Source organism: Phodopus roborovskii, unplaced genomic scaffold, assembly GCF_943737965.1.
Source record: "Phodopus roborovskii unplaced genomic scaffold, PHOROB, whole genome shotgun sequence".
NCBI classification, from domain to species: domain Eukaryota; kingdom Metazoa; phylum Chordata; class Mammalia; order Rodentia; family Cricetidae; genus Phodopus; species Phodopus roborovskii.
The window spans coordinates 19,062,349-19,089,235 of record NW_026126410.1 but is presented as its reverse complement, the minus strand read 5'-3'; the positions used below and the strand labels follow the sequence as shown (position 1 = coordinate 19,089,235).

Here is a 26,887-nt window from a genome sequence, read left to right as displayed (position 1 = left end):
TCTTATTAATAGGGGTTATGTAGCCTGAAGTGGCCTATAACCAGGCAAGACTTACAGCCAATAGTCTTCAAGGTACCTGCTCCTTCTGGGTGGGGCCTCAGGTGCTACCCATGGACTGGGAGGTAAGCTCTCTTGGGTGGTGGCAGCAGATGGGATTTCAGCTTCCAATGCTCTGGGCAAAAGACCTTGGTGGCACTCTACCTTATATTGACATTCGTGAGTAATTCACCAATAAATACCTGACTTCCCTTTATCCGTGCTTTTGGGGACTCTATTACAATCATACATTATAGGATTGGGACACCAACACACCACAAAACCTTCTACATACAAATCTGTCCTACATGCAAAATATGATGGCCTAAAAGTGGTACAGAACTGGTCCAAACTGAGACCCACAGCTACAGAGTGCCCAGGCTGACACTACCTGGGGGCCAGGAATCAGTATGAATAGTCCAGAGACCAAACATGATCAGGAGGGGGTGAAAAGTCAATAAAATGTTTCTTAATGATACAGAGCCTAGCACAATCATCATCAGAAAGGCTTCATCCAGCAACTGATGGGAGCAGATGCAGACCTACAGCCAAACACTAGGTGGAGATCAGGAAACCTGCAGAAGAGTGAGGAAGGATTAAAGGAGTCTGAGGGGTTAAGACCACAGAAAACCCACAGATTCAGCCAATCAGGGCTCATAGAGGTTCAAAGAGACTGAACCAACAATCAGGGAGACTGTATGGGTCTAACCTACATCTGCATATATGTGGTTGTGTAGCTTGGTCCTCTTGTGGGACTCCTAACAGTGGGAGCAGCGGCTGTCCCTGACTTTTTTACCTGATTTTGGGACTCTTTTTCTGTGCTGAGTTTTATAACTTGACATGCCATGTTCAGTTGATACCCTTTGGAGACCTGCTCTTTTTTAAAGGGAAAGGAGTAGATGAGGGGTACATGTGTACGTGCGTGCGTGTGTATGCATACGTGTTGTGTATGTGTGTGTGTGAGAGAGAGGTTAGGAACTGGGAGGAGAGGAGAGGAGGCATTTTTCTTAGTGACTGATGGGGAAGGGCTCAGCCCATCGTGGGTGGGCCCATCCCTGGGATGGTGTTCCTGGGTGCTGTAAGAAAGCAGGCTTAGCAATCCATGAAGAACAAACCCAGAAGCAGCACTCTTGCATGGCTTCTGCATCAACTCCTGCTCCACGTTCTTCCCGTTTGAGTTGCTGTCCTGACATCCTTTGCTGATGAACAACGATGTGGAAGTGTAAGACAAATGAAAACTTTCTTACCCACACTGCTTTTGGTCATGGTGTTTCACCACAGCAATGATAACCCTAAGACATTTGCTAACCATGTAAAAGTAAAACACTCCACTGAAATTTTATAGTGATTTTAAAAGTAAACTTATAAGGAAAATATTTTGAAATCAAAGATTTAATTTAAAACAGTGTTTTCATGTTATTTTCCTCAGACACAATTAAAAAAAGGTACATACAAAATAAAATGCTATTTTACACTCACTTGATGAGTTAACCTAGGGAGTAAAGGGGAAGTACTTCTGTATAAATAATAGTAAAAAAGGGACACTTTCTTCAGCTGACATGTTTCTGAAAAGTAATGAACTAATTTATCCAGCCTTATCTTTAACCAGTGACTCCTAGCTCTAACTTGTCAGAACTGTCCCCTATATTTAAAGATTTCAATTAAGCATTCATTTCTCTAAGTAACCAAGGTTTAAAATACTCATTGCTTCCTAAGCATGTAAAGTACTTTGTGAAGTATGCTGAATCACAGGGAAAACATTTTAAACAAGATCATGCATGACCACTGATAACTTAAAACTTTGAACAAAATATGGGCCTGATTTTAAATCAGCAAGACAGAAAACCAAACATTCTTGGAGTTGGGAAAGGAACAGGTAAATACTCCATTTTTTTTAATAGATGAAAGCTATGTGCACATACAAGAGGAATACAGTTAGATCACCATCACCAACTATCAGAATATTCTATACTAAACAACTTTTATGTAAGTTACCATTAATGGAATATTTACTGATTCTTAGCCTGACTAAAAAATACTATAAGATATTCTCATTCAGAGGTTTAAACCAGAATCCAAACTAACATGTACAGATATTAGTCCAAGAGTAAATAGCCCCTTTCTTTGAAATTATAATTTTATCATTTCCCCCTTTCCTCCTTCCAAACCCTTCCACATAACCCTCCCCAATCTGTTGAAATTGATGGCCTCTTTTTTCCCATTGTTGTTATATGCACATCCCTAACTACTCAGTCCATACAATGTTATTTGTATGTACATATATCAGGGCTGACCATTTGTTATTAGCTAACAACCCATCCATATGTTCTCCCTGGGGAAGACCCTTTCCTGATCTAGCATTCCTTAGTTTCCTGTAGTTCTTTGTGCAGGGTTGAAGTACAGCAAGGACAATAGCCCAGCTTTTGTACCAGTCTCCCTGGTACTTGAAGCCTAGGCCTCTGCTGTTTACACCTGTGCTCTTGTTAACTGGATGTCCTGGACTTCCTGGCACTTCCTCATCCACTGTAACTTTGGGAAGAAGGCCAAGTGGACAGAGCTCTGCTTCATGATTCCTCAACACCCTCATTCACACAGAAGTAGTCTTCTAACATTTAAATCAAAACATTTAGTTCCAAGATCAAAGTAGTTTAAGAACCACCTCAGTCTCTTGGCTCCTCTGTCCTCCAGCTGTGGTCTTAGGTGCTCCACTAGTCTATGGTTTAATAACTGGTCCACCTGCCAGCACTGTATTTTTGGTTTTGGAGATAGTGCTTCTCTGTGCATCCCTGCCTATGTATATAGACCACATATTCTCTATTCACTTATTTATCAGTTATATATGTGTTTGCACTTCGTGGCTACTGTGACTAGTACTGCAATTCACTTGGGATAGCATGTCTTTGACATACTGATTTCACTTCCTTCATTTCTGTAAAGTAATGGGATTGGATTGCTGGGTCGCATAGCTTGTTTCGTTTTGTTTCTCTGGTAATTTTCCTTACTGCTTTCTTTAGTGGCTGCTGTAGTTTACATTCCAACCAACAATTGCAAGGATTTCCTTTTCTTCCTGTCCTTGCCAGCATTTGTTACCATTTGGCATTTTGACAAGTATTCTTGTTATTGTAATCTGATGGTGGTTTTTGATTTATGTTCAACTACTTTTATGTCTTAAGACATTTTTAAGTCTATTACACATTTTCTTCCTATATTCTGTATATTAATTTTTCTTTTTCAGACAGGTTTCCCTGTGTATCTATGGCTGTCCTGGAACTCAATCTATAGACCAAGCTGGCCTGGAACTTAGCCTCTGCCTCCCAATTGCTGGGATTAAAGGCGTATGCCATTACATCCAGCTTGTATATTAATTTCTCACTAGACATATAGTTTGTAAGTATTTGCTCAATTTCTGTATGCTTTTCATTCATTTCTTTTTCTCTGTAAAAATGCTTTATTACAGTCTTAGACATTCTAACTTTTGTTTCCTATAGGGTTCTTCAGGGCATGTTGTGGGTGGCAGGTGGGATTCCAGAAAATCCTTACCCATCTGAAAACTCCAACACAGTTCTCAGCACTTTCACTTTCAAGCTCACACTTAAGGGCCATGCTGAATTGACCTTTGTTCAGAGTGAGAGGCATCTATAACCTCACGTATTTATCTCTAGGAGGATATCCAGTTTTCCCTTTATCAAAAACATTGTCCTCTCTCCAGCAGATGAATCTTAGCAGCACTGTGGAAGGTAGTTAGCTGAAGAGGTACAGACTGGCTTCCAATTCCTCCATTCTGTGCTACCAGTCTTTGTGTCTGTTTTTAATGCTGCCCTCATGCTTTATGGATTACTACAGCTCTAAGGACTCAAGTCAGGTGACTGTGTTCATTTTGCTTAAGACAGCTTTTTGGTGGCTGGTCTGCTTGCTTTGTTTTGTTTTAACTAAGTGCTTTACACACGCTGTTCAGTGAATAAATAAAATGAACTTGGCCCTAAATCAAACAATATTGCCAAGTGACCTAAGATACTCTCTTTGTATGGTGTATAGTACATCTAAACACACAAATTTGTTAAAGAAAAAAAAAAAAAAGAAAAAAATCACAGCACACAGAGGCCTTGGGTTCAGAGTGTGAAGAAGCCTGGTTTAGGAAGCTGTCAAACTCAGGCCCATACTGGGACACAGAGCCACTGTGAGAACGGATCCGTTTCTAAGCACAACCCCAACCTATTTGTGGCAAGCACACTCCTGCCTGGATATCTATCTCTCCAGCACCATCATCTAGCATTGTCCACAAGTTGGAAAAGTACAAAATCCTATGGAGGACTTCATAAGAATCACCCAGAACTCCGGTCATCACCAGACTCCTGAGGGTAGCTAAATGATATTTACCAAAAATAGGTACATTCATGAACAGTTTAAACACTAATTGAAAGAAACTGTTAATATATACAGCTGGTGATTCATATTAAGAAACTGACCACTGGTGTCTACTTTATTTAATCCCTCTTTAATAAATGAATACCAAGAATCCACTGTACAAGGCAGCAGCTCCTGTCAGAGACAACAGATCATGCTCTGAAGGAAGTCACCATGGTAAGGTTAGAAGATGACTGAGTAATGACCACTGTACAAAGGGCAGTGAGAGCAAAGAGGAAGGAGCTTCTATGCTTGGCTTAGCTATCAGGACACTTTTTATACATGAGACTTAGGATGAGACCGATCTTCCAGATTATGTATGTTTATATAAGAGCATGGGCGTGTGGGGGGATGGGGAAGATAAGGGGAGAATAGCAAGGAAAATGGACTTTCATTCCCAGTAGCTATTGAAAACGTCATCTTGTCAGGACATGGTCTACCAACTATAAGAAATGAGAATGATGAAAACAACAGAGCACAAAGAATCTTACGTGTTGGGATACAGAGCCAATAAAGAATTAAAACCAGATTAATATCAATAACATATAAAAAATAAAGTGAAGAGAATCAAAATTAGAGGCTGTAATCCTAATAGTGCAATAGAAAGCTGCTAAAGGGCTAGATTGTGTCTGACAGAGATGGAGTAAGAAGGCCTTGTCAGTAGGACTGTTGGAAGACTTGTGACTGGAGCAGATTCATCTCAAAGGACACTATCACCCACCTGAGTGACTACATATGGAGCTTAGCTGGTTACTGGGCTGGAAGCCCAGAATTTCGATGCAGACACAGTAAAGGCAATTGTCATCTGTATGCTCCTGCAGTCCAGTATCTTCTGTGCTCTCTAAGAACAGAGAGGCGTCTGAATGGACAGAGTTCATTATTTCTGTGAGACTCATCTGCTGCCGTAGCAAGTGAAACGAGTTTTTTACAAGACCACCAGTTCCAGATGGAAGACCTGTATGTTTAAGTAAATAAAAATACAATCTGATAAAGACACCATTGGCATCTTTTTCATGATGTCTTAAAATAATACTTTTTTAAGATGAAAACTTAGAAGTCTTTATGCCCCAACATTTAATTTTCATTAGGAAGGAAAGAGAATAATTTATTTTACATTGTAAACATAAAAATAGCACATATACCTTTATTATTTCAATAAGGTTTTTTTTCTAAATACACACAAAAAACAGGTTGTATGAACGTATCATTCCAATTAACTCTGATAGCTGACTAAACAAAATCAGTACTTCTGAGAGGCTTATGTTGAAACAAGATTATAAAACTTTTAATATGCACATATTCACTAAAATATAACAGTTCACAACACAGAATTACATGTGTAAATAATAAGCAAATCCCCATCTTCCTTCAATGTAAACATACAGCTATGCCTCTAACCCATGAAACTAGTTTTAACATTCCTCTTGCACTTTAAGAAAGAACTATTCTAGGTTTATCTACTTGAGAGGCTGGGATCCTCACTGGAAAAACAACTGTGTTTAATTTTTTAGTTGACTGAATTATTTTGGTTTAGTGTTTAAGTTAACCCCAAACTTTAGTAAGTCTAATTTTTATTGTTATCTCACTAAAAAGAGAATTAGATTTTTAAGGTTATGAGTTGCACAAGAACAAAGAGAACATATTACCTCCTGAATCATGGGAAAACATTCTTGCACCTCGGTCGTCTGGTGGAGGCACATGCTTTGACTGAAAATAAGGAATATCCTTTACCTAAAATGCATATAAAGCCTGGTCAGCTTCATTATATAAAGAAATCATCTTATGAACATTAAAGGAATTCAGGGAAATGCAACAAATAGAATTACTGTAGCATATATATTTATAAGGCAAAGTTTACTAAAGATTAAAATTACCAAAACATAACCAAATAACTAGTCTCTTAACCATGTTCTTGATGAATTAAATGGGCATTCAAATAATTTAGTGTTTATCTAAAATATCTAGGCCCTAGGTATGGTTCAGTGGGTGAAGAGTGCTTGCTATAAGAAGCATGACAGTTTCAATGTCCTCCATCCACAGAACATGCTAGGTGTGGCCATGTGTGCATGTGCTTGTGAAACAAAGCTGTAAAGGATGGAGACAGGATAATGCTGGAGCTGGCAGCTGAGCTCCAATTCAATGAGCAATCCTATTGTGGTGACACTGTGTTTATGATCTAATAAAGCTTGCCTGAAGATCAGAGTGCAAAGCTAGCCACAGCCACAGAGGCCAAAGGCCAGGCAGTGGTGGCGTATGCCTTTAATCCCAGTAGCCACAATAGTTAGACATAGAGGCCAGGCAGTGGTGGCACACACCTTTAATCCCGGAATTCAGGAGACAGAGGCAGATGGATCTCTGTGAGTTCAAGGCCACCCACTAGAAAGTGTGTATTATCTTATTGACCAGGGCTAACCATACACAAACATCACACATGGCTGAAAAGGATCAATGACTTAAAAACATAAGTTACATGAATCTAAAAGACTATTAGGAATTTTTTAAACTTCTACATACTACAGATAAATCAAACAAGATGCTAATTTATTATAGTCGTGGACAAGGTTAGCATTCCAGAGACTGGAGACTAAACAAGATTCTTAAAAGAGCCAAATAAGAGTACAGAGAAGCTAAGAACATGGGATTCTCAAAAGCCTGTATCTTTCCCATAGTAAGTGTATCCACTATAAACTAAGTTCAAATAAGCAGTTACAGAACAATAAAAAACAAAATCAGCAGGAAGCCAGCTCATAAGAAAACAGTAGTACTCTGAATGTTACCTGGAATATGTCATTGATGTCCACTGGAAGAGCAAGTCCAATGTAGTCATCAGAACCTCCATATGTAGCACTAGACACCATGGACCTAACTGAGGAGGATCGCTGCAGGGTATTTTGATTAATAGGACTTAATAAATCTTCTTTATCTAATGATGCGTAACTTAAAGCTTTCATAAACCTATAACATCACAAAAAATCTTGAATTAGCTTCTTGATTTGTACTATTATGTGTACTAAAAACAAACAAGAAAACAAACAAACACCCCTAATGTTATACCACCATCAAAGTAGCTAGTCAAACACGAAGCAATACCATCTTAGCCTGCTGAGAACACATAAGCACTTACCATTAACTGCTAATGTCCAACACACAGTTTACCAGTAATGTTAAATGTCACCAAAGGAAAACTGTTATGTTGTTCCAAGTGAAGATGAGAAGGTGGGTAATGAGAGCAATGCCAACATGCCCAGGTAATAAAGGAAACTAACCTACAGACAAGTACAGGTGACCCATGTGGTCAGCCAAAGCTCCTGGATTTGCTTTACTGCTAAAGGTGTACCAGGTAATTTATTTATGAAAAATAGGATTACTCATCAATCATCTGGGCTAATTAATGCTTTCTTACCATGTAAGATTTGTATAACAGAAGGTACATACAGTATAGTAAATATTACAAGGACATCATTTGTAAATATTACAAGGGATATCCACAGAACACTAGTCTTTATAGGGCACTCTTCACAAACAATTCCATGACCATGGTATATGGACATCTCTAGAAGATGCACTTGATCACTATTCATGCAATAGATATTGTTCACTCTGTATATGCCTTGTCAAATATATGAAACACTATCCAAAGTCTCACATTACTAACTGGAAAACCACACAAAAGAAATGTGCTTTAAATAGTAGCTATTAAGGTTATAGTGGCAAAAACAATTCCTAATGTCCAAAAGTATTCATATCTGAAATTTTTGAATTGTATGAAAGAAGTCAATGTTTTTCAAATGGTATGGTTTTGTTTCTTTGACTCTATAAAACTCTCTTAAGAACTACTTGAGTCAGAGGGATTATGAGGGTGTTTCACTTTCCAATTCTATTTCAATCAGCTGCAGCTCCATTTTAAACTGTTCTATTTATTGGGTTTTTATAGAAAACCTTCAGGAAGAAAAAGTTTGTTCTGCTTGGAAAGTAACATTTTAAGAGTTTACAAGCACTCATCTAGCCTAGGCTCCACCAAACAACTTAACTCACAAGCTCTGCTTCTTGGCTGTAGCATTGTACCCATGGTTTGTTGACAGGTGTGTGACTCTGTTACGGATTCATGAAAATGTCAGAAATGGTGACTTCTAGTTACACCGATGGCTACTATACCATTTTTTTTAAGAGGGAACAAAATTTACTATCAGCTATCAGCACCGTCTTTATAAAAAAAAGTTACTAAAAATTAGATGTGAGAGACTGATGGATTATATAAATAACTCCCAGTTCTGATAGTGTGAATATCCTGCAAGCTAATGTTTAGTTTTTATCAGATACTGGTCTAACTATTTGACACCTAGTAATTTATTTAAAGGGATATAAATCACTTAAATGAATGTAATTCAACTATGAGAAGTCTAACAAGAAAAACAAAAACAATTAAGTAGGGATCTTTTGCAAATTTCAAAGTGTAGCATTTAAAAAAACAGCAAACCTAAACTGTATGCTGCTAATAGCTTGATATGATATAAATATGGAATATTTAATATATAAATAAAAACTTTTGCTTAGTCTTGAGGAGCCAGGAATTCATTTTGTGTTTATTAGGTTTCTATTTAATGATGACATGTACCTAAAACAAATTGAAATAATTTAACTGAAATTTTCAGTTATTTTAAAAAATACTAAGAGGTCAACTTTTGGAGCTTTAAATTGACCTACCTGAAAAGGTTGTTTGTTATTGTAGGTCTTAAGCTCCTGATTCCCCCGACATGCTTCTTTTTAAAATCGATCCTTGCAGAAGCGAGAAAAAAAAGCTTGTGACTTGTGTAACCTTGCAAAACAAGTTTATTTTCAGGGCCTAATGGAGTTTATTTTCCCCCCTCGCAGCTGCAAGAATCCATTTCAAATCATATCAGGTAACAAGGAGCTCACAGCCTACTGTGGTAAATGGGTCAGTTCTGACACTTGGGCTCTGTGGTGCTCAAGCTAATGTCTTACGTTTCTATCTGCTAAAGTTCAACTACTTTCACTTATTTCTAAGCATGTATTTATTGCTCACCTGCTTGGCGTCAGTCTGGACTCAAAACTGTTGGCCTTCATGGTGATGGTATCAGTAAACAGTACGTCTTTTGCTGGGGATGCCAAAGCTTCGGAGTGTGATAACGAGGGATGCATTCTTTGCTGCTGTAATCTTTTCAATGTAGCATAGCCAAAGGCATCTCTGGAACTTGTGTAGCTAAAGTTGCAATCTGCTAGACTTTTTATTGTTGCAATGGAAGGTGCTTTAAGGGACTGTGCTCTTCTAGGAAGTGTATGAGAAGAACCTGGTGGTACCAGGGACACTGAGTTCGATTTGGAGAGAGACAGATGGTTAGACTGTGGTGTCAAATAGTGGCTTGTCTTAACAGTTTTAGTACTTACCACAGTACTCATACTTCCACAGTCTGTGTCCATAGTTGTAGGGTCCACACCAACTGTCTCTCGAGAGGGACTTGAGCTCATTGAACTTATGCCACTTGTTGTAGTGTCTGTGTTAAAGCTTTGGCTGCGGATCTTCATATGTGAGCTTGTTGAGTTTTCTACAACCAACCTCTCCCGGCTTGTGTTTTCTCTGTGATTCTCTGTACCAAAACTCTTGGGGAATTTCAAGTCATTTTCTCCAATACTTGGAGTGCTGCCAGTGTCTTCAAGGTGCTTATTCCCAACAAAGGAAGTTTCTAGCTGTAATGTTTTCTGTGCTGTGGAGATGGGTGTAAAGTCATCACTGTGATTAAAGTCAACACTGGGCTCTGTAAGTGTTCTGATTCGCCGGTTGCTTGTCTTATTTTCAGATGACAGTTTTCCTCCTTTTGGATCACTGCTACTTCGGTGTTTTTTATTAGGCAAAGTAAGTGAATTTAAAATACGATTCTTTACAAGTTTACTAGAGGCAAAAAAAGGAAATGAATTTTTATCCTTTATGGGTCCAGGTCGGTCATAAAATGCTGGCTCAGCATCTTCATTGATGTCAAGGAAAAAGGTACTGGTGGAGCTGCTGCCGAACCGGTCATCTTCCAGTATGAACATGCCTGTGATTGGAGAACCAGCCGTCAAAGCATTTAACTATGAAGAACTCACCACACGCTTAGTGCTATCCCACCTCTTAAGCATTCATCTTGGGGGAACATTAAGAAATAAAAATGTTACCCTAAAGATGAGAATTATAATATGAATAAAATACAAGACTGTAGTCATGTGAGGCTCTGTCATTTCTGAAGAAAAACTAGACTTATCCTAGTGCAGCATATATTAAAGTTTCTTTTGATTTTTCCAAATATTCTGGATAAAATTAAAGAGAAAGCAGGAGACATCTATCCCTTAAGCATACTCACTCTGTTAGTATAGAATGGGCACGGTTTCTTCTTCACGTCACAATAGAGGATACATTCATCTTAGAAACAGATTCCTAAATTTTAAATCTACTACTGCCTTCCATGTCAATGAATTGTGTACGTATGAGTTCAACTAACCAGAGACCAAAAATATTCATGGAAAAATACATATTTTTCTTGCTATTATTCCTAAGAATAAAATTTACTATTGAGATCTAGATTAGGAATTACAAGTCAAATATAGAACCATGTCTCTTTATTCAAAGGATTTTAGTATCAGTGGATTTGGGTACAGAGGAAGTATGGGATCTCATACAGATATGAAAAGATAACCACACTTACCAATAATGAAGACATACAGGTACCTTCAAATTTAAACCAATTACGTTCACTGTCCATGTGCTAAGAAACTTATCAAACTTAGTGTCTAACTGAAATACCTCAATTATCCCAGGTGTCTGACAGTACCAATAAGATTTATTCTATTTGTAACTGTTCTATTGAGTTAATTATTAAGAACTTTAAATATATTTTCAAAAAGACAAAGTCCTAAATGAACTTGCATATTACACTAGCTTTCTATGTCTGTGAACTCTAAGATACATCTTTTCATATGCAATCTCTCAAAAACCAAGTTTTACTATGCAATAGAGAGTATGAAGTAGTGTAAAGGACAAGATTTTCTTCTTCTTTTTTTTTTGGTGGAATATAAATATCACTACTTCTTATAATTCAAGACATCATGGACTTGGTGAAATATAGTTCAATATATGTTAGATTATCTTTATTTTTGAGACATGACTTTACACTGCTGTCCAGGCTGGCCACAAGCTCAGAATGTATCCCTGACTAGGCTTAAATACTGGGATTATAAAGGTATACCTGCAGACCCAACCTCTCTCCTTTCCTTCTTTTCCTCAAAATACCTCTTATAGGTGCCCAACTTGGCCTTGGCCTTATCCTACAGACTGGACAGGCCTCAAGAGTCTCCTGCATGAGTCTCCTGAAGGGTTAGAATTATAGGCATGGGCAAACAGGCCTAGTCTATCACCTTTTCTTTTTGTTTCTTTCTCTCTTTCTTTGCGACAGGATTTCTCTGTATAACAGCCCCGACTGTCCTGGGACTTACTCTGTAGACCATGCTGGAACAGAACTCATGGGAATACACCTGCCTCTGCCCACCAAGTGCTGGGATTAAATGTGTGAGCCACCATGCCTGGCCCATATTTATCATCTTAAATCTAAGATCATTGTACATTCTGTACAAACCATAGCACTCTACTCTTGAAACAGCCATTTCATGCATGTTTTATTTCTAATATCCTATCTTTTAAGACTTCCACCAATTTCCTTTTCTCCCCGACTTCTGGGGGAGAAACCCAGAGATTTACTTCAAACAGGAAAGTGTTCTACTACTGAGCTAACCTAACCCTCAGTGTTTCCCAAACCATGTAAATTTAATGAAGATATGAGTCTCTTAGCAATCTACTTCAGTTATGTAAACTGAAGAAAAGGAAGGAAAGAATTAAGTAAATGAAAGTAGGTACATTCTGGCTAGGTCTGTTTGGTTCTCTGGTATGTGACTTAATATCACCTCTAAGCACACAATTCCCAAATGCTATTTAAAAAGCATGGGAGGGAGCTTGTTAGGCAGGGGGCTATGATCTCTGCTGCGAGGCCAGAGCAGACTTTAATAGGATATCACCACTAGCATTATCTTTGAAAAAGTAAACTCCAGCCTGAGTGTGGCTACATGCCTGTACTCACAGCACTAAGGAGACAAAAGCAGGAAGAAAAATCATCCTTGGCTACTTAGAAAGTTCTAGGTCACACAAGACTCTATCTCCTAATAGTCCACAAACTAAGCAGAAAATAGAAATGTAAACTTAGAATGTAACAATACACTTAAGCTTTGAACTCACAAATGAAGACACCAATAGATTAAATTATGTGAATCCATCACAATACTCACTTGATGGTGCAGACTCACTTTCACTGTTATGCCTAGAGCTGGTCGACTCAGAGTTCAAACTGAGGGTGCTTGGAACAGAAGAGAGCTCATTGCAGAGCTGCTCCACATCATCTGGAACCACTGGCCACAGATGCTTGCGACTGTGCCTCACAGAATCCCAGCTGTGACATTTTAGAATATCACAGCCTTGCTTGGTTTTAGCTATGAGTCCAAGAACATATACACAGGTCCTGCAGGTTTAAAAAAAAAAAAAAAAAAAAACCTTAACCATAAAATAGTAGGCTATATGGATATTTTCCATAAAAAGACATTTAAAATTTGTTTGATTGTGAAAAGCAGCACATAAATGAAAACCATGTAAATCTCCCTAATAAAAAATAATTAAACCAAAATAAAGGCAGTACAGCAGGAATCTGGCAAGTATATTTAAATTACCAATATGAATCTTGAATCTTGAAATACTTTGCCTTACATTTGTAAGAATATATTCACTAGAAAGACTTCTCAGGTACATAACATACCCTCTGATGGAAAGAACCTCACACTGTTTTGCAAGTTTTAGTATATCTGGAATCACGTTTTCTTCCTGTAGCAAATTAAGCCCCCAATTCGATGAGCCAATATTCCCCTAAAAGAAATAATACCAAATATTTATAACTAATACTTTGAAGAAACTTTAAAAGCTACCAAGAAACAAAATTAAACCCAACTTTGTGACAGAGAGAAAAGTCTATGCAAGGTAAAAATAAACCTTGAATGTTTGTTGCGAGTAAGCAAACACGATGTTTGTTTTAGAAGGAAAACAAAGGCAAAACCCCTAACTGCTTAATCATCCATTTCTTCAGCATAAAGAATAAACTTTAAATTGGTAATAACAATGTGGGCTTTGAATATTAATCTGAGAACATGTTTAACATAATTTTAATTTATATAATATTAGTGAGAGGACCCTAAAAAACAAAACCCATAACCACTGCAAAAATCAGAAATGTTTATTACAGACCAAGGCCCAAAGAGAGGCTTTCAGCTTTTTAATTTCTTCCCATTTATCCAAGTCCGGAGTGCGAACATTGTGACAGAGTTCTGTGATAACATTCTGGAGAAAAAAAGAAGTATCATGTAAATAACAATATATTATGCTTCTCAAGTATTTTTTCCATACTTTGGCACAAATCAGTCAAAGATTTGCTTTTGTAATTTCTGCAACTTTAGAATTCCAAGAGTGATTTCACATGCAGCTAATTTAGGAGCCACATTAGTGCATAGGTACTGAGTTCATATTGGGGACTAGTCACTTGTAATATATTGTTTATGATTTCATATAGCTTGCCTGAAGGATCAGAATGCAAAGTCAGCCAGCCACACTGAACAGACACAGAAGCTGGGCAGTGGTGGTATACACCTTTAATCCCAGGACTCAGAAGGCAGAGACAGATGGATCTCTCTGAGTTCAAGGACACCCAAGGCTACACGAGAGTGAATCAGTCAAAAGAGTAACAGAGCTCACGCCTTTAATCCCAAAACTATTGAGGTATATAAGGAAGAAGCAAAGGATCCCATGTGGCAATTAGTGTCTAGCCATGTTGAGAAGAGCACAGCAGTCTAGGATTCTGAAGCTTGGTGGAGAGCAGTGCAGTTTGAAAATGCAATCTGAGGTTCAGTGGATCCCCCCTTCATTTGGTAGCATTTGGTAGAAGTGAGAACTCTCTTGTGGCTGGCTGCTTTGCTTCTCTGATTGTCACCTTTAATCCCAATACCTGTCTCTAGGTTTTTATTATTCATATTAGTCACTACCTAACCTGCATTAAGGTTCAGCTCAACCTCTGATTCAAGGAAGAAAACAACCTAGTTTTTTCCTATCATTTGATTATAATTTCTTCAGTAAATCATGAAGAATCTGTACAGACCTGAACTGAGGCTAACTCTACACAACAAATCAACTATTCCCCATGCCTTGAATTCCTACTCTCTAAGGGATAATGGCACCTGCCTTACAAAGTCTAGTAAGTTAATGAATCATTTACATATGAAGCACTTGGTACCTATAAGTCATAGACAGTAATGTTTTAAACAATTTGTGCCTGTGTATGTGTAAAAGTGCCACAAAACACTTGTAGATATCAGAGGAAAACCTATACAAATTGGATCTTTCCCTCCAGCACATGGCTCCTGGGGTCAAATAGACTATTAAGTCAGACAACAGGTGTCTTCGTACAAGACAGCTTTTGAGAAATCTTGGTAAAGATATACATTTTAGCACTATTAAGATTTTTCTTTTACTCTTATTACAATTTACAATGCATATTATGTTTTTACCTGTACTTCCAGTAAATGGCAGCCTGTTTTGTGGTGTACCAGTTGTCCATAAAGGTGTACCGGCAGATAGACATGAGGTCGTTGTAATCTAGTATGAAAGATGACTAAGAAAGTTACTAGCATACATAAATATACTAATTAAGTAAAAAACTATTAATAACCAAGATATGATTTCTAACAAAGCAATAAAGATACGACACTATAAGGATTTCTCTGAACAAATAACGCTTCTGTCAGGTCTCACAGTTTATGGTAACAAAGTTGGAGCTAGAAAAAACAGACTGAATTGAGAACATGGAGTGTATCTAAGTCTAGTGTCGCAAAGCAGTTCAGCATGCAATATACATCACTGGAAACTTGGGGCAAGCATTGCTCTGCAGAGATTTTTCCTCTATCGGTATATAAAAGGCCTCAAAAATAGTCTTTAAATGCCCTATTAAAAGCTGACTGGATCATACCTTTGGTTACTCCGACGAACATAGTTATCACCATCAATAGGCTTCCTATATGTAGTGAGTGCTTCATTAAGCTGTTCCTCAATCAAGTCAACATATTTTGAATTGTATTCCTAGAAGATAGTATTGTTTTAATTTTATGGTTTCCATTGTGACCGTCACTACATATTATGTCAGATATTTAGCAATCTTTGAAGCATAAACATGAGAAAAATAAAAAATATGTTCACAAGACTTTGGAAAAAGTCATGAAGGCAAATGTTCTACCACATCTAAAAGTGTTCTGCCTCACTTCTCTTTTTTACAAGTAAATGAGCAAATAATGGTTTTCTCATATTTGAGTTCTCATTTCTTTGAAAAAGTTGCCTACGTATTAAACTCTGAAGGCATTCAGTATAAGTTTAAAAAGAAAATTAATTGTATTGTATAAATTCCGTGTTTTTAAATCAAAATCTTTATCTTACCAATTTAAATCGGGTCAAAAATAAATTTATTTCCTTTGAAAAAAGTTCCAGTTCAATTTTTTGTTTGTTTGGAAACAGGGTTTCTGTGTTTAACAGCCCTGACTGTCCTGGAACTCACTCTGTAGTTACTATCAATGGAGTATTTATATATATTTGGTAATGTCTTACCAGTAACAACTGTAAAACACTAGCAAAAGCCAGTGCCATTGTCGAAAGTTTCTGATACAATTATCTCGAGGATTCAGTTTAAAAATATTGTCTGGGAGGGGCAAGGAGACACACCCCTCCATCTCAAGTGTGGATGTCTTCGACTAGGAGATGTAAAGAGGCAGCCAGAGGACAAAAAATATTGCCCTTGTCATACATGAGAGAGGTCCATGAAAGCAGCCCCCAAGGAAGACTCGACATTATGAATCATCCCATTTAGAGCCAACAAGCCCTCATGATTGTACCAAGCGAGAAAGAATGTTCCTGACCCTTTTTTCCCCTGTTCCAAAACTGGAGAGGTACGAAACTTATAATCCAAACACAGAAAAGGGCTGCAGAGATGGCTCACTGGGTAAAAGCAATAGCTGCTGTTTGACTCAGGTTTGATTCTCAGTATCTACATGGAGGCTCATATCTATCTTTAACTTCAGTTGCAGGGGATCTGGTGCCTGCTTCAGGTGCCTCCACAGGCACCAGACACACGTGTACATAGACATACATATATGTAAGCAAAATATACATATACATAAAATAATAAAGTAACTGACATAAAAATAGAGGGAGAAAATGAGGGGTGGGGAGAAGTAAAGAACCCCATTCTTTCTCCACTGATATTTTTAAGCCAACAGCAGGGCTGTGCTGGCTGACAGAAGTGCCAAATTGTATGACCAGAATTTAATAGTATGCTGACTTGGACACTATATTACCTTAAAAACAGATAAGCTGTTTACTAGCTGACAAGAAAAGCTGTAGGATCTGCCTAACACTTCATCTAGGAACAAGAAGAAATGATCACAATTAAAATAGGCTGAAAGGCACAGTGGTGAGAAGAGAATTTCTTTTGTGCTTCCAAATCAGTTTGTTGAAAATCAGTTACAGATAGTTAAAATACCAAAGAAATAAAATAGCAATTATAAAAATGGCATGCTTTCCAAAAAAGCTGCTATATCTTAATTAGAAGAATCAATGGCATATATGATGAAAGCTATACTCAACATCTCGATTAAATGCATAAGCAATTATCTACACAGTTTTGAAAATTAAAACATCTCTCCTCTCAAAAATCACTATTTTTATGGAAAAGCAGACAAACTTTTCTATAGAATGCCTAAGAGTAAGTATTTTAGTTTCTGAAGGCCATACATGTCACCATTGCTCCCAACCCCCAAACTCCAAGTCCCCAAAATGGCAGTACCACTGACAGTATCCTAAATGACAGTCTGGGTTCAGCTCAGGCTATGCTCTAATAATTAAACAGAAGGACTGATGGAAGACAGACAAAAGTTAACACTCAGCATTCCCCAGAAGCCTGTGAAGAGGGTTGAATTCAGTTTTTAAAGTTTTTGTCTTCTAGAAGAGCCACTTCCTTTATCTCCTCCACTTCTGGCAAATGGGACAGCTCACACTGAAACATAAATCAAAGCCTCAATCCCTTCTCCCAGATTGTTCTGGACTGCACACCTCCAGATCCTATAGCTACATGCTTTCCTGAAATCCAGAAGGTCTTTATCCAGCCTTTTGCTATTCTCTCTGCCTTCTGAGAGGTAGCCATGGCAGTTTTGGACTCCCCCAGAATGCCTTTGGGGATACTTGATCTACCACTGGAGAGAGACATGTGACAGTTTCCTAATTCCAAATAAACCTTCCTTTCCAATCATGGAGTGATATATAATTCAATGGTTTCCCTGTGCCTATAACTATGCCAGAGAAAGTTTGCTTTCACATTCATGAAAGGTAGCACCCTAAAATAAAGTATAAGTAGATGATTATATTGCTTACACAGAACTGTTTTCAGCCTTGCCTCATTGGGAAAATTCTATTTTAGCATAGAAGGGCTAAAACATAGCCAGTCTGTTTAAGGCACCAAAGACAAGAACCAGGATTGGTGGTTATTTAGGTTCAAGAAATCATAGTAGTAAAGCACACAATCAAGGTTAAATCCCTCAGAATGTGGTCAAAATAAACAGGGACAACAAAATGGCTCATGTAAAGGTCCTTGCTGCCAAGCCTGATGATCTGAGTTTAATTCCTAAATCTACATGATGGAGAGGACAAATTCCCACAAGTTGTCCTCTGATGTCAATGTGCCTGCCATAACATGCATGACCACACAGCACACACAAAATCATTAGTCAATCAATTTAGCATTTAAAAAAAAGAAACTACAATTGGGAAGTAGATAAATATCAGTATAAAATTGATATTATTTAGCATTATACATGTATGGTAGTTTGAATAGGTATGACCCCCATAGACTCATGATTGGCCCATGGGGAGTGGAACTATTAGGAGGTGTGGCCTTATTGGAGTAGGTGTGGCCTTTGAGAGAGGACATGTGTCACTGTGAGGGTAGGCTATGGGTTCTCATATGCTCACGCTAAGCCCAGTGTGGGACAGGACAGAACCATTTCTGCCTGGATACTGACATAGCCCACCATGATGATGACAGACTACTCCTCTGAAACTGTAAGCCAGCCCCAATTAAATGTTTTCCTTCTAAGAGTTGTTGTGCTCATGATGTCTCTTCATAGCAATAAAGACCCTAAGACAATGTGAAGTATTTGTTTGTTTTGTAGATAAGCTCTCATATAGTGCAGAGTGCTTTGAATTTCCAAAGAAAAATGTATACTAATTAAAACTTATTGAATAAGAAGTTACCTTGTGCCATTTTTCCAATTGTTTTGCTACATAACCCCTTTCATTCAGGTAGGAAAATCCTTTTGGAATGGAGAGAAATCTGTAAATTAGAAAAATCATAGCTGAACACTGTGTCTTAAAAAAAAAGATCTAAAGTAACATAAAAAATATGCTTAAGAAACAAACAGATCTTGGAATATTCCCATCTAAAATAAAAAGGTTAATTTACTAAAATTTCAAACACCAGGACTTCTGTTTCTCCCTACATCTCAAAGTTATACAAATAAAACCACTGATGCATTTTGGGGATGGCTTTTAGATACCCTAACCACCACACCTGATACCCCCTTTCAGTAAGAAGAAGCCACATCAGCCATTACCCAAACCCATCACTGGATCTCAGGCCCATAGCACTGGAACCATGTAGCTTGTACATGTAACCAATTCAGAAATCCCATGTTTCCCTTTCTCCTTTATCTATCCTAAGCATGCTTTCCTCAAAACCTGTGGGTTTTCCTCAGCATTCTGGGCTTCCTCACTCCTCTGAAGTTTCCCTCCCCACCATGTGGCTGCTTCTCTGCCACGCATCTGATTTCCATAGCAGATTAAGGTATGGCTTTTTATCCTTCTCTCTCCACTGTCTTCTTCTGTACAGCTGTTGAGCTTTTAGTTTGTCCGCCCTGGAATTTTAATTTTTCTCTTTTAAATTCTAACAACATTGTCCTTGACCTTCCAATTTTTTTTTCAATTGTAGACAAATTTTTACAATATTTGCCAAAAAAACCCCAATAAAAATAAAGGAAACTTCATGAATAACATGAAAGAAATATTAAACATAAGCACACAATCAAAACAAGTAACAGCTTGATTCTAAAATAGGCATGGTTCGGAAGTTTAAAATGAATTCAGAGTATTTCTTAGTCAGATTTGGATCTAACACTAGTATACATACCCAAGAAGGTACAATAAAGAATGTCACCAAAAGGAAATGTACTTAATACTTGCCTCAGAAGGAGAAGCAAGCCTTTGTCTCCAAGATGGGATAAGGCTGGTTTCATCTGAATAAGAGCATGAAGATTGGCCTAAAGGGATAACCAAGTTAATAATTATGCAAGGCAACCATATTATCTGTTCCAAAATGCTTATGCATACTGTACAGTAGTAACACTGCCAATTAAAATGGAGTATTTTAATAAAATCAGCCTAAATGGTTCATTATATCAGTAATACACCTCAACTTTACCTTATCTTCACAAGCTTCATCAAGGATATCCAGAGCTTCAGAAGAAATTGTTTTGTTTTTATCATGTAGCTGAGTCACTAGTAACTCAATTCCCCAATTGTTGAAAAATTCAACATTAGCTCTCAATAAGACCCTTAAATGTTTTGTTGCATACAGTCTGCAAGCCTAGAAAGATAAAGCAACACATGAAAAGTCATCGTATTTACTATTGTCTTGAAAAAGCTCTTTTACTTGCAAAGAACAAAAGAACTGGAGTAGAGGGTATAGTTAGTATCTGATATAAACATTTCCTTTCTAGTAGCAGCCTCATTCTTATGACTTAAAAGTTCCTCAGAGACAAAAAAAAAAAAAAAAAAAAAAAAAAAGAGAGAGAGAGAGAGAGAGAGAGAGAGAGAGAATATGTGAATACAATCCACAACTATAAATTATGTATCAAACTTCTTATATTCTGGGAAATCACAGGGGTTAGCATATGGAATATGATGGGCTCTGGAAAAACCATTTTTGTGATCACAGCACATCCCTTACCAGGTAAGTATAGCAACTAAAAGTTAAGGTTAATCAACTTCTACCCCATATCCTTAGTTTACTTATAATAAACTTTGTAGTGACTGAGCCTATGGTTTACAAAGTACTGGAATGGCCTGGGTAAAAAACAAAACAAAACAAAAAAAACCCCGACAGCTTTATCTCCCATGTTATACTCACATCAGTAGCTGCCGTGAGGATTTTTGAAAGAATGACTCTGGCTAACCCATCTCTGCTATAGTCAAGGCTAGAAACAGTGAGTTTCAACAGGTGATCTTGGTTTTTCAAAGAGCAAAGATTAAGAAGACTAAAAAAGAAGAATTATTATAAATTACTGTGTTGATTCGTTAACTCAATAAATTTTTTTCCAGTTCAATTGAAATATGACTGCCAAAAAGAAAGTTAAGCATATTCAAAGCAGACAACCTAATTATATACACAGTTACCCACCCATCAATATCTAATGAATCAATTGGCACAGATGATTACTACTTTAGGAGATGGGCTTGGGAAAACAGCTCAACATACATTTTAAAAATCCTATATAAATAAATATTTCTGAGAAAAGGTATTTACCAAACACATGTACACAGACTAAATAGCATATTGTGTATGTGGACTCATTAAAACTAAAGTTTAGGATTACATTCCATTAAAATTTGAGAATGCTCACCACTGAAAGACACTGCATTTTTCCAGCATTTTCACTCCATGAGGATGACAAGAAAGTGTTCCAATAAATAAGAAGTAGTGTTGACTAAGAGTGGTCAGTAAACCATTATTCTGAAGGCTTCTTTCCGGTTTCATCCCAGATGAAGCACTGAGCCACTGAACAATATCTTTCACGAGGTCTTCTAAGTATCCCTGCCCATCCTGCAATTAGAAAGTTATGTCTAATAGCCAGAAATACCTTAGTGAAGGTAAGTCACTAGTAACTTAGGATCTCCAAGTATGTAAAGCTTAACCCCTTTGAATTAAAAAAGTTACATGGAGATCCTCTATGTTCCTTTCCCCATCTTATCTGCGAGTAAACCAGGCCATCAAGAGGATGGACCATTCCCTAAGGTGTCCTAACTAGGTAAGACTAAGTCAGGGTTCAAATATAAGCCTGAGCTTATATTTAAAATAGCACTTATAACAACTAAGAAAACAAAGTAAAACAGAAGGGCAGATGTGGTGACATACACTTTAATCCTAGCACTCTAGGCAGACAGACTGTTGAGTTCGAGACCAATATGACCTACATAGTGAACACAGGCCAGCCAGAGCTACAGTATAACGTTTCTTTAAAAAAAAGAAAGGAAAAAAGGAAGAAAGGAAGAAAGGAAGAAAGAAAACAAGAAAGAAAGGAAGAAAGGAAGGAAGGAAGAAAGATAGAAAAAAGTATCAAAGGGTGGTAATAGAAGAGAAAAAGAGGGGGCAGATTCAACAAAAAGTATTTGCTGTCAAAGTCTCTGGAAGGCTTACCTCTTCAGACTCAAGAAGAAACTCTGTAAACTGACAGCCGACAACTGTGAGCTGCTTGGACTTGGCAAAGTCCAGATCTAGACTGGCATACAACTTACTGCTTGGCTTGTAAAAATAAAGAAGTCTGCGCACAAACCTAAAATCAAGATGAAATTAGCAACAAAGTAGGGAACAATTATTAAATAATTATTAAGCAACCTTTTAAATAATTATTATTAAGTAGTTATTTAATAATATAATTATTACAAACAATTACTAAAGAATTATTGAAGAATCTTGAGCATAGGTTAGGAAACTTGCTAAGCTTGGCACATTTCACAACATTTAAAAAAGAAATCATTGGAAAACATGTTGGTAGAATGAGAATTTTATAGTGAGACCTAGTAGAGGCTGTGCAGACGTAAGCAGGCATGTGCATACATTTGAAACCCAAACACTCAGGAGGAAAGGGCAGAAAGAACAGTAGTTCAAAGTCAGGTTAGGTCACACAGTGGGTTTCAAAACGCCAGCCTGGACTACAAAGTAAGATTGTGCCTCAAAATAACAGAACAAAACTAAAAACCACCACCACATCTCCAACAATAAACTACAAACTGAGATATCACATCCACACTAGAAAGCTGGAGAGATGTAAGGAAGCCTCTTACAAAAATCAACTTAACTGAATTTATGAACATATACCAATAACTTTCAATGTTGTGCTCACTTGATATAGTTCACCTTAATTTCATGTACTACAGAATAACCCAGAGAGGTAGCTATGTACAGGAGTTAACAAGACTAATTTATTGAGATATCACTGTTTTATTCTTAAGGAATATCAAGAGTACTATGCTTCTCAATATCACTGTAACTTGTCTTTCTATATATTTATCAAAACCTGATAGAAACATTAAGTTACATATCATTAAATACGAATACAATATAAGAAATGTTTATTATATGGACTTCTCTAGACAAAGTAAGGTCTTTTTAAGCAAGGAAATTGGTAACAGTGACTATTTAGTCATCCAAAAGTAAAAGCACACAGATGTGATAGACAGCAGCTTCACATGTTGTGTGTGCTATGACATTACCATGCTTTACAGTGTGGCAGCTTCACATGCTGCATGTGCCATGATGTCAGCATGCTTTACTACGCAGATAAGCAGAGTTAGGAAAAAGAGACAACTCTCAGAAGATGACTTATGCATAAGCACAAGAGTTCCAATAAAAAATGTCATTTCTTATTGCCATCCTTGTGTCAGGGTTAAGACCATGATCTAGATAATGCTACCCCAGTGTAAGTAACTTATTATAAAGGTCAGAGCTGGAAGAACATAAGTAATGAGAAAATTAGCTGGTACATTCTGATTACAAGACTGCACATAAAATCAACGAATACTTTTAGCACACATTAACCATAATAAAGTTCTTCAAATTTAAATGCACAATAGTTTTACATACCTGTGCAACTGTTCATCTTTATAGTTTCTTAGATTTATATTTGGCCACTAGAAAAACATAAAATCTTATATTAAATAGTGTGTATTTGATAATGAGTATAATAAATTATAGGAATAAAATGAAGACAATTTAGCAATTTCTGTGATGTTCTCTATCATACCTTAAGAATGGTCCCAATGAGATTCCAATTCCATTCAAGATTTTCTTTATGTTGAAGAACTTGGCTGTCCCTAAGGTTTATTAAAAGAGCTTCCTCTGTATCCTAAAATCAACAGATAGTAAGAAGGTTGATTAATCAATCTAAATTCACATCAGAAAACTAGTATCTAATCTTTTGATCCTCAATAATTAATTATTTTCAAAAGCTAACAAAAATAATAATAAAAACTAGGATAGGGAGGTTGTTCAGTTAATAAAATATTTGCCTTACAAGCCAGAGGACCTGAGTTAACTCGCCAGAACCTACACATGCTGAGACTGGTAACACACACTGTCATCCCAGCACTGGAGATGCAAGGGGAATGCTTAGTTGCTGGCCAGCCCAGTCTGCCTAGCCTAGCCTATGTGATGAGTTTTAGGTCAATGAGAGACCCTGCTTCAAAAGCAAACAAAAACAAGTTAAGTCAAAGTCTATGGTGTCTTGAAGAACAGTTAATTGTTATTCTCTGGTCTCCACACACATATGTGCATATTCATACAAACATCCGAAACACACTCTACCCTCACGTACATCTAAACCCAGATCCAGAATTCCTCTTCATGGTAAAACTAATAATTTGAAAACCTATATGCATAAATGAAATTGAAAATCCAGACAAATATTAAGTACACTACAACCCAGTTGTTGAGAATCAGGAAACTAAATTAGCATTCATGTCAGTACCTTAAGAACAAATATATCTTTCTGAACCCGAAGATATTGATCCCGTTTCTGGTGTGTTGCAATTGCTTTCTGAATGATATGATCTAAATGAAGGCTATAAGGCTTAGGTCCTCGCTTCTTCATTTCATGGAAGCGTTTTAAACAGTTCAGGGCTGCACTGGCTCGACTAGGAGGAAAGAAAAATCAATACTGTTGTAGCAAGGCTAACAGCATACTTTTAAAGTAATGGTTGCTAAGTTATTTACATAAATTCAAGAATAGAGATTACTAAGCAAAGTAAAACATTTACTCAAGCATGGGAGCATAATGACAGATCAACACAGCTGATTTACATAAATAAACCCATTTTGGGTTTCACTAATCTTTTCTGAGGTGGTGGGCCCATTTAATGTACTGGTTTTAAGAATTCCTTATGGAGTACTAGTGAGATGGTTCAATAGGTAAGGCATTTGCGTTGTGAGCATCAGGAATACCTGAGTTTGGAACCCCAGTGCCCACAAAAAACTTGGCACTGCACCTGTAACCTCAGTGCTTTAGTTGAAGACAAGTAGACCCCAGGTTTTGAGAACTGGTGACTACTCAGCCAGCCTAGCTAGCCAGAAGGATGAGCTCCGGGTTCAGTGAGAAATCCTGTCTCACTGAATGAGTGAGGTGAAGAGTAATAGAGGGAAAACACCTGGCTTCTACATATATGCCAAGTGAACCATCACCAACCCCTAGAATCACACATACTGAGAGGAATTAACATAAAGTCAAGAACCCAGTTTCTTGTTAATGTTTTAAAGTTTTTTTTCACACATTAAGTCTATATTCTACTTGAAACTGGTATTTGTTTATATGAAGTTGCAATAAAACTTCACTGTCCATCAATATACTCAATGATCCTAGTAAGGACTGGTCACTATGTGCAGCACTGACTGATAACCATAACTAGAATCTTTTGAAGTTATTTAATTGCTTTTTTGTTATATGTAAAAAGTACAGTATTGAATAATTTGGCAGCAACTAAGTCTCAACTTTAGGACTTTTGGTAAGTAGAGTCTAAAACCCTTAGCACGCAGTCATATTGTCAAGTCCTTAATCTTTCAGTAAAGACAACTTAGGGAGTTAAAAAAAGAAAAACTTAAGAGTACTGCTGCTTCTGTTATTTTAAACATAATTTTTAATTCCCAAGGATGCCTGAGATTCAGGACGTTAATTTGAGAGAACAGAGCTGCCAGGCTTTAAGAACTCATTCTCTTCCATAAAGTAACTACTAACTAAAATGGAAAACTTCATTATAAGCCTCCTGTTAGAATCAAAATGTTCTGCTAATGTCTCAGTTGAACAGTATGTCTCCAGTCTATTTATTGGCAAAATTAAAATGAATAATTGTTATTTATTGATGGTTAGACTCATTTGTAAATAGTTTTACTAAAGCTAACTTTTGAAGAATGTGTAATTTTAAAGAAACTTTCATAGTTCCAAAGAGCTAATGGACTGAACTTCACTTACATCACTGCAGGGAAAATGTGGTTGATATATACAACTTTTTCCAATCATAAAAGCAAACAAATTAAAAAAAGAAAAAAAAAAAAGAAAAACCACACACACATACACACACACAAAATAAAACCTCAACACTTCAGGTAGACTGTAAAGCCTACATCTTTGCTCAGAAACATGAAAGGAAATAAGTCAATTTATTATTTACTAACACTTTGTGGTCTCAAATAGAAATAATTAAATATTTTGAGAATTGAAACTATCCCTCCTTGAGGCTTCCAAAGGGAATTTCCAAGTACAACCTATCCACACTGCTTGTTTTCTCTCCCTGTTTAAAGAGAAGATTATCTAGGAAGATACTAAATATATTAAACCCGATTTGCTAAGGCTCTGATACTCACAGTCTCTTTTCCTTGGGAATATCGAAGGATGCAGCCATATTCATAAGGGTTGGCAAGCAGTGCAAATGATGGCTGTGAGAATGAGGAAGAATTGTGTTTGCCTGTATGGAACATGGTGTTTTATGAGATTTTAGGACAAATATAGTTACCTAAAGATATAATACAGTATGTAAGACTAATAAAACTGAAGGTTTTTCATGAAATTAACTTATTTCCACCCACACATACTTATAACTTTTAATCCCTTTGAATTCCAGTATGAAGGACAGGTTGGAGCCAGTGAAATGGCTCTGTAGGACAGGGTATTTGGATTAAATATGAGGACCTGCGTTTTATCCTAGGACCAATACATTATAAAGTAAGAACCAACTCCAAGTTGTCCTCTGACCCCAATTCACCATGGCAAAATTGCACGTACACATATGTGTATGCACACACACACTATTGAAAAAATTTGTAAAGCAACCAATTTTTGTATATGTTATTATTAAATATGGCTTCTAAAAGGTACCAAACTCACTTTTTAAATGACCTGAAAACTTATAGAAGCAAAGCTTCATATTTGAGAAAAGTACAGATACGGTATC

At 37.0% G+C, this 26,887-nt stretch overlaps 1 protein-coding gene across 1 annotated transcript in view; it reads right to left on the bottom strand.

The window, feature by feature from the left end:
• Rictor (RPTOR independent companion of MTOR complex 2) overlaps window positions 1-26,887 on the bottom strand; it is a 101,841-nt gene that overhangs the window by 6,574 nt on the left and 68,380 nt on the right. Inside the window, exons 16-35 of the mRNA XM_051182506.1 lie at window positions 26,301-26,401; window positions 24,415-24,580; window positions 23,692-23,793; window positions 23,532-23,578; window positions 22,086-22,221; window positions 21,292-21,491; window positions 20,799-20,925; window positions 20,091-20,255; window positions 19,853-19,929; window positions 18,869-18,947; window positions 15,543-15,652; window positions 15,085-15,172; window positions 13,772-13,864; window positions 13,290-13,396; window positions 12,769-12,998; window positions 9,485-10,493; window positions 9,145-9,216; window positions 7,218-7,395; window positions 6,087-6,171; window positions 5,162-5,395 (exon numbers count right to left, since the gene is read on the bottom strand). Of these exons, the coding sequence (XP_051038463.1) occupies window positions 5,162-5,395; window positions 6,087-6,171; window positions 7,218-7,395; window positions 9,145-9,216; window positions 9,485-10,493; window positions 12,769-12,998; window positions 13,290-13,396; window positions 13,772-13,864; window positions 15,085-15,172; window positions 15,543-15,652; window positions 18,869-18,947; window positions 19,853-19,929; window positions 20,091-20,255; window positions 20,799-20,925; window positions 21,292-21,491; window positions 22,086-22,221; window positions 23,532-23,578; window positions 23,692-23,793; window positions 24,415-24,580; window positions 26,301-26,401 (3,406 nt within the window). The remainder of the gene's footprint in view (window positions 1-5,161; window positions 5,396-6,086; window positions 6,172-7,217; window positions 7,396-9,144; window positions 9,217-9,484; window positions 10,494-12,768; window positions 12,999-13,289; window positions 13,397-13,771; window positions 13,865-15,084; window positions 15,173-15,542; window positions 15,653-18,868; window positions 18,948-19,852; window positions 19,930-20,090; window positions 20,256-20,798; window positions 20,926-21,291; window positions 21,492-22,085; window positions 22,222-23,531; window positions 23,579-23,691; window positions 23,794-24,414; window positions 24,581-26,300; window positions 26,402-26,887) is intronic.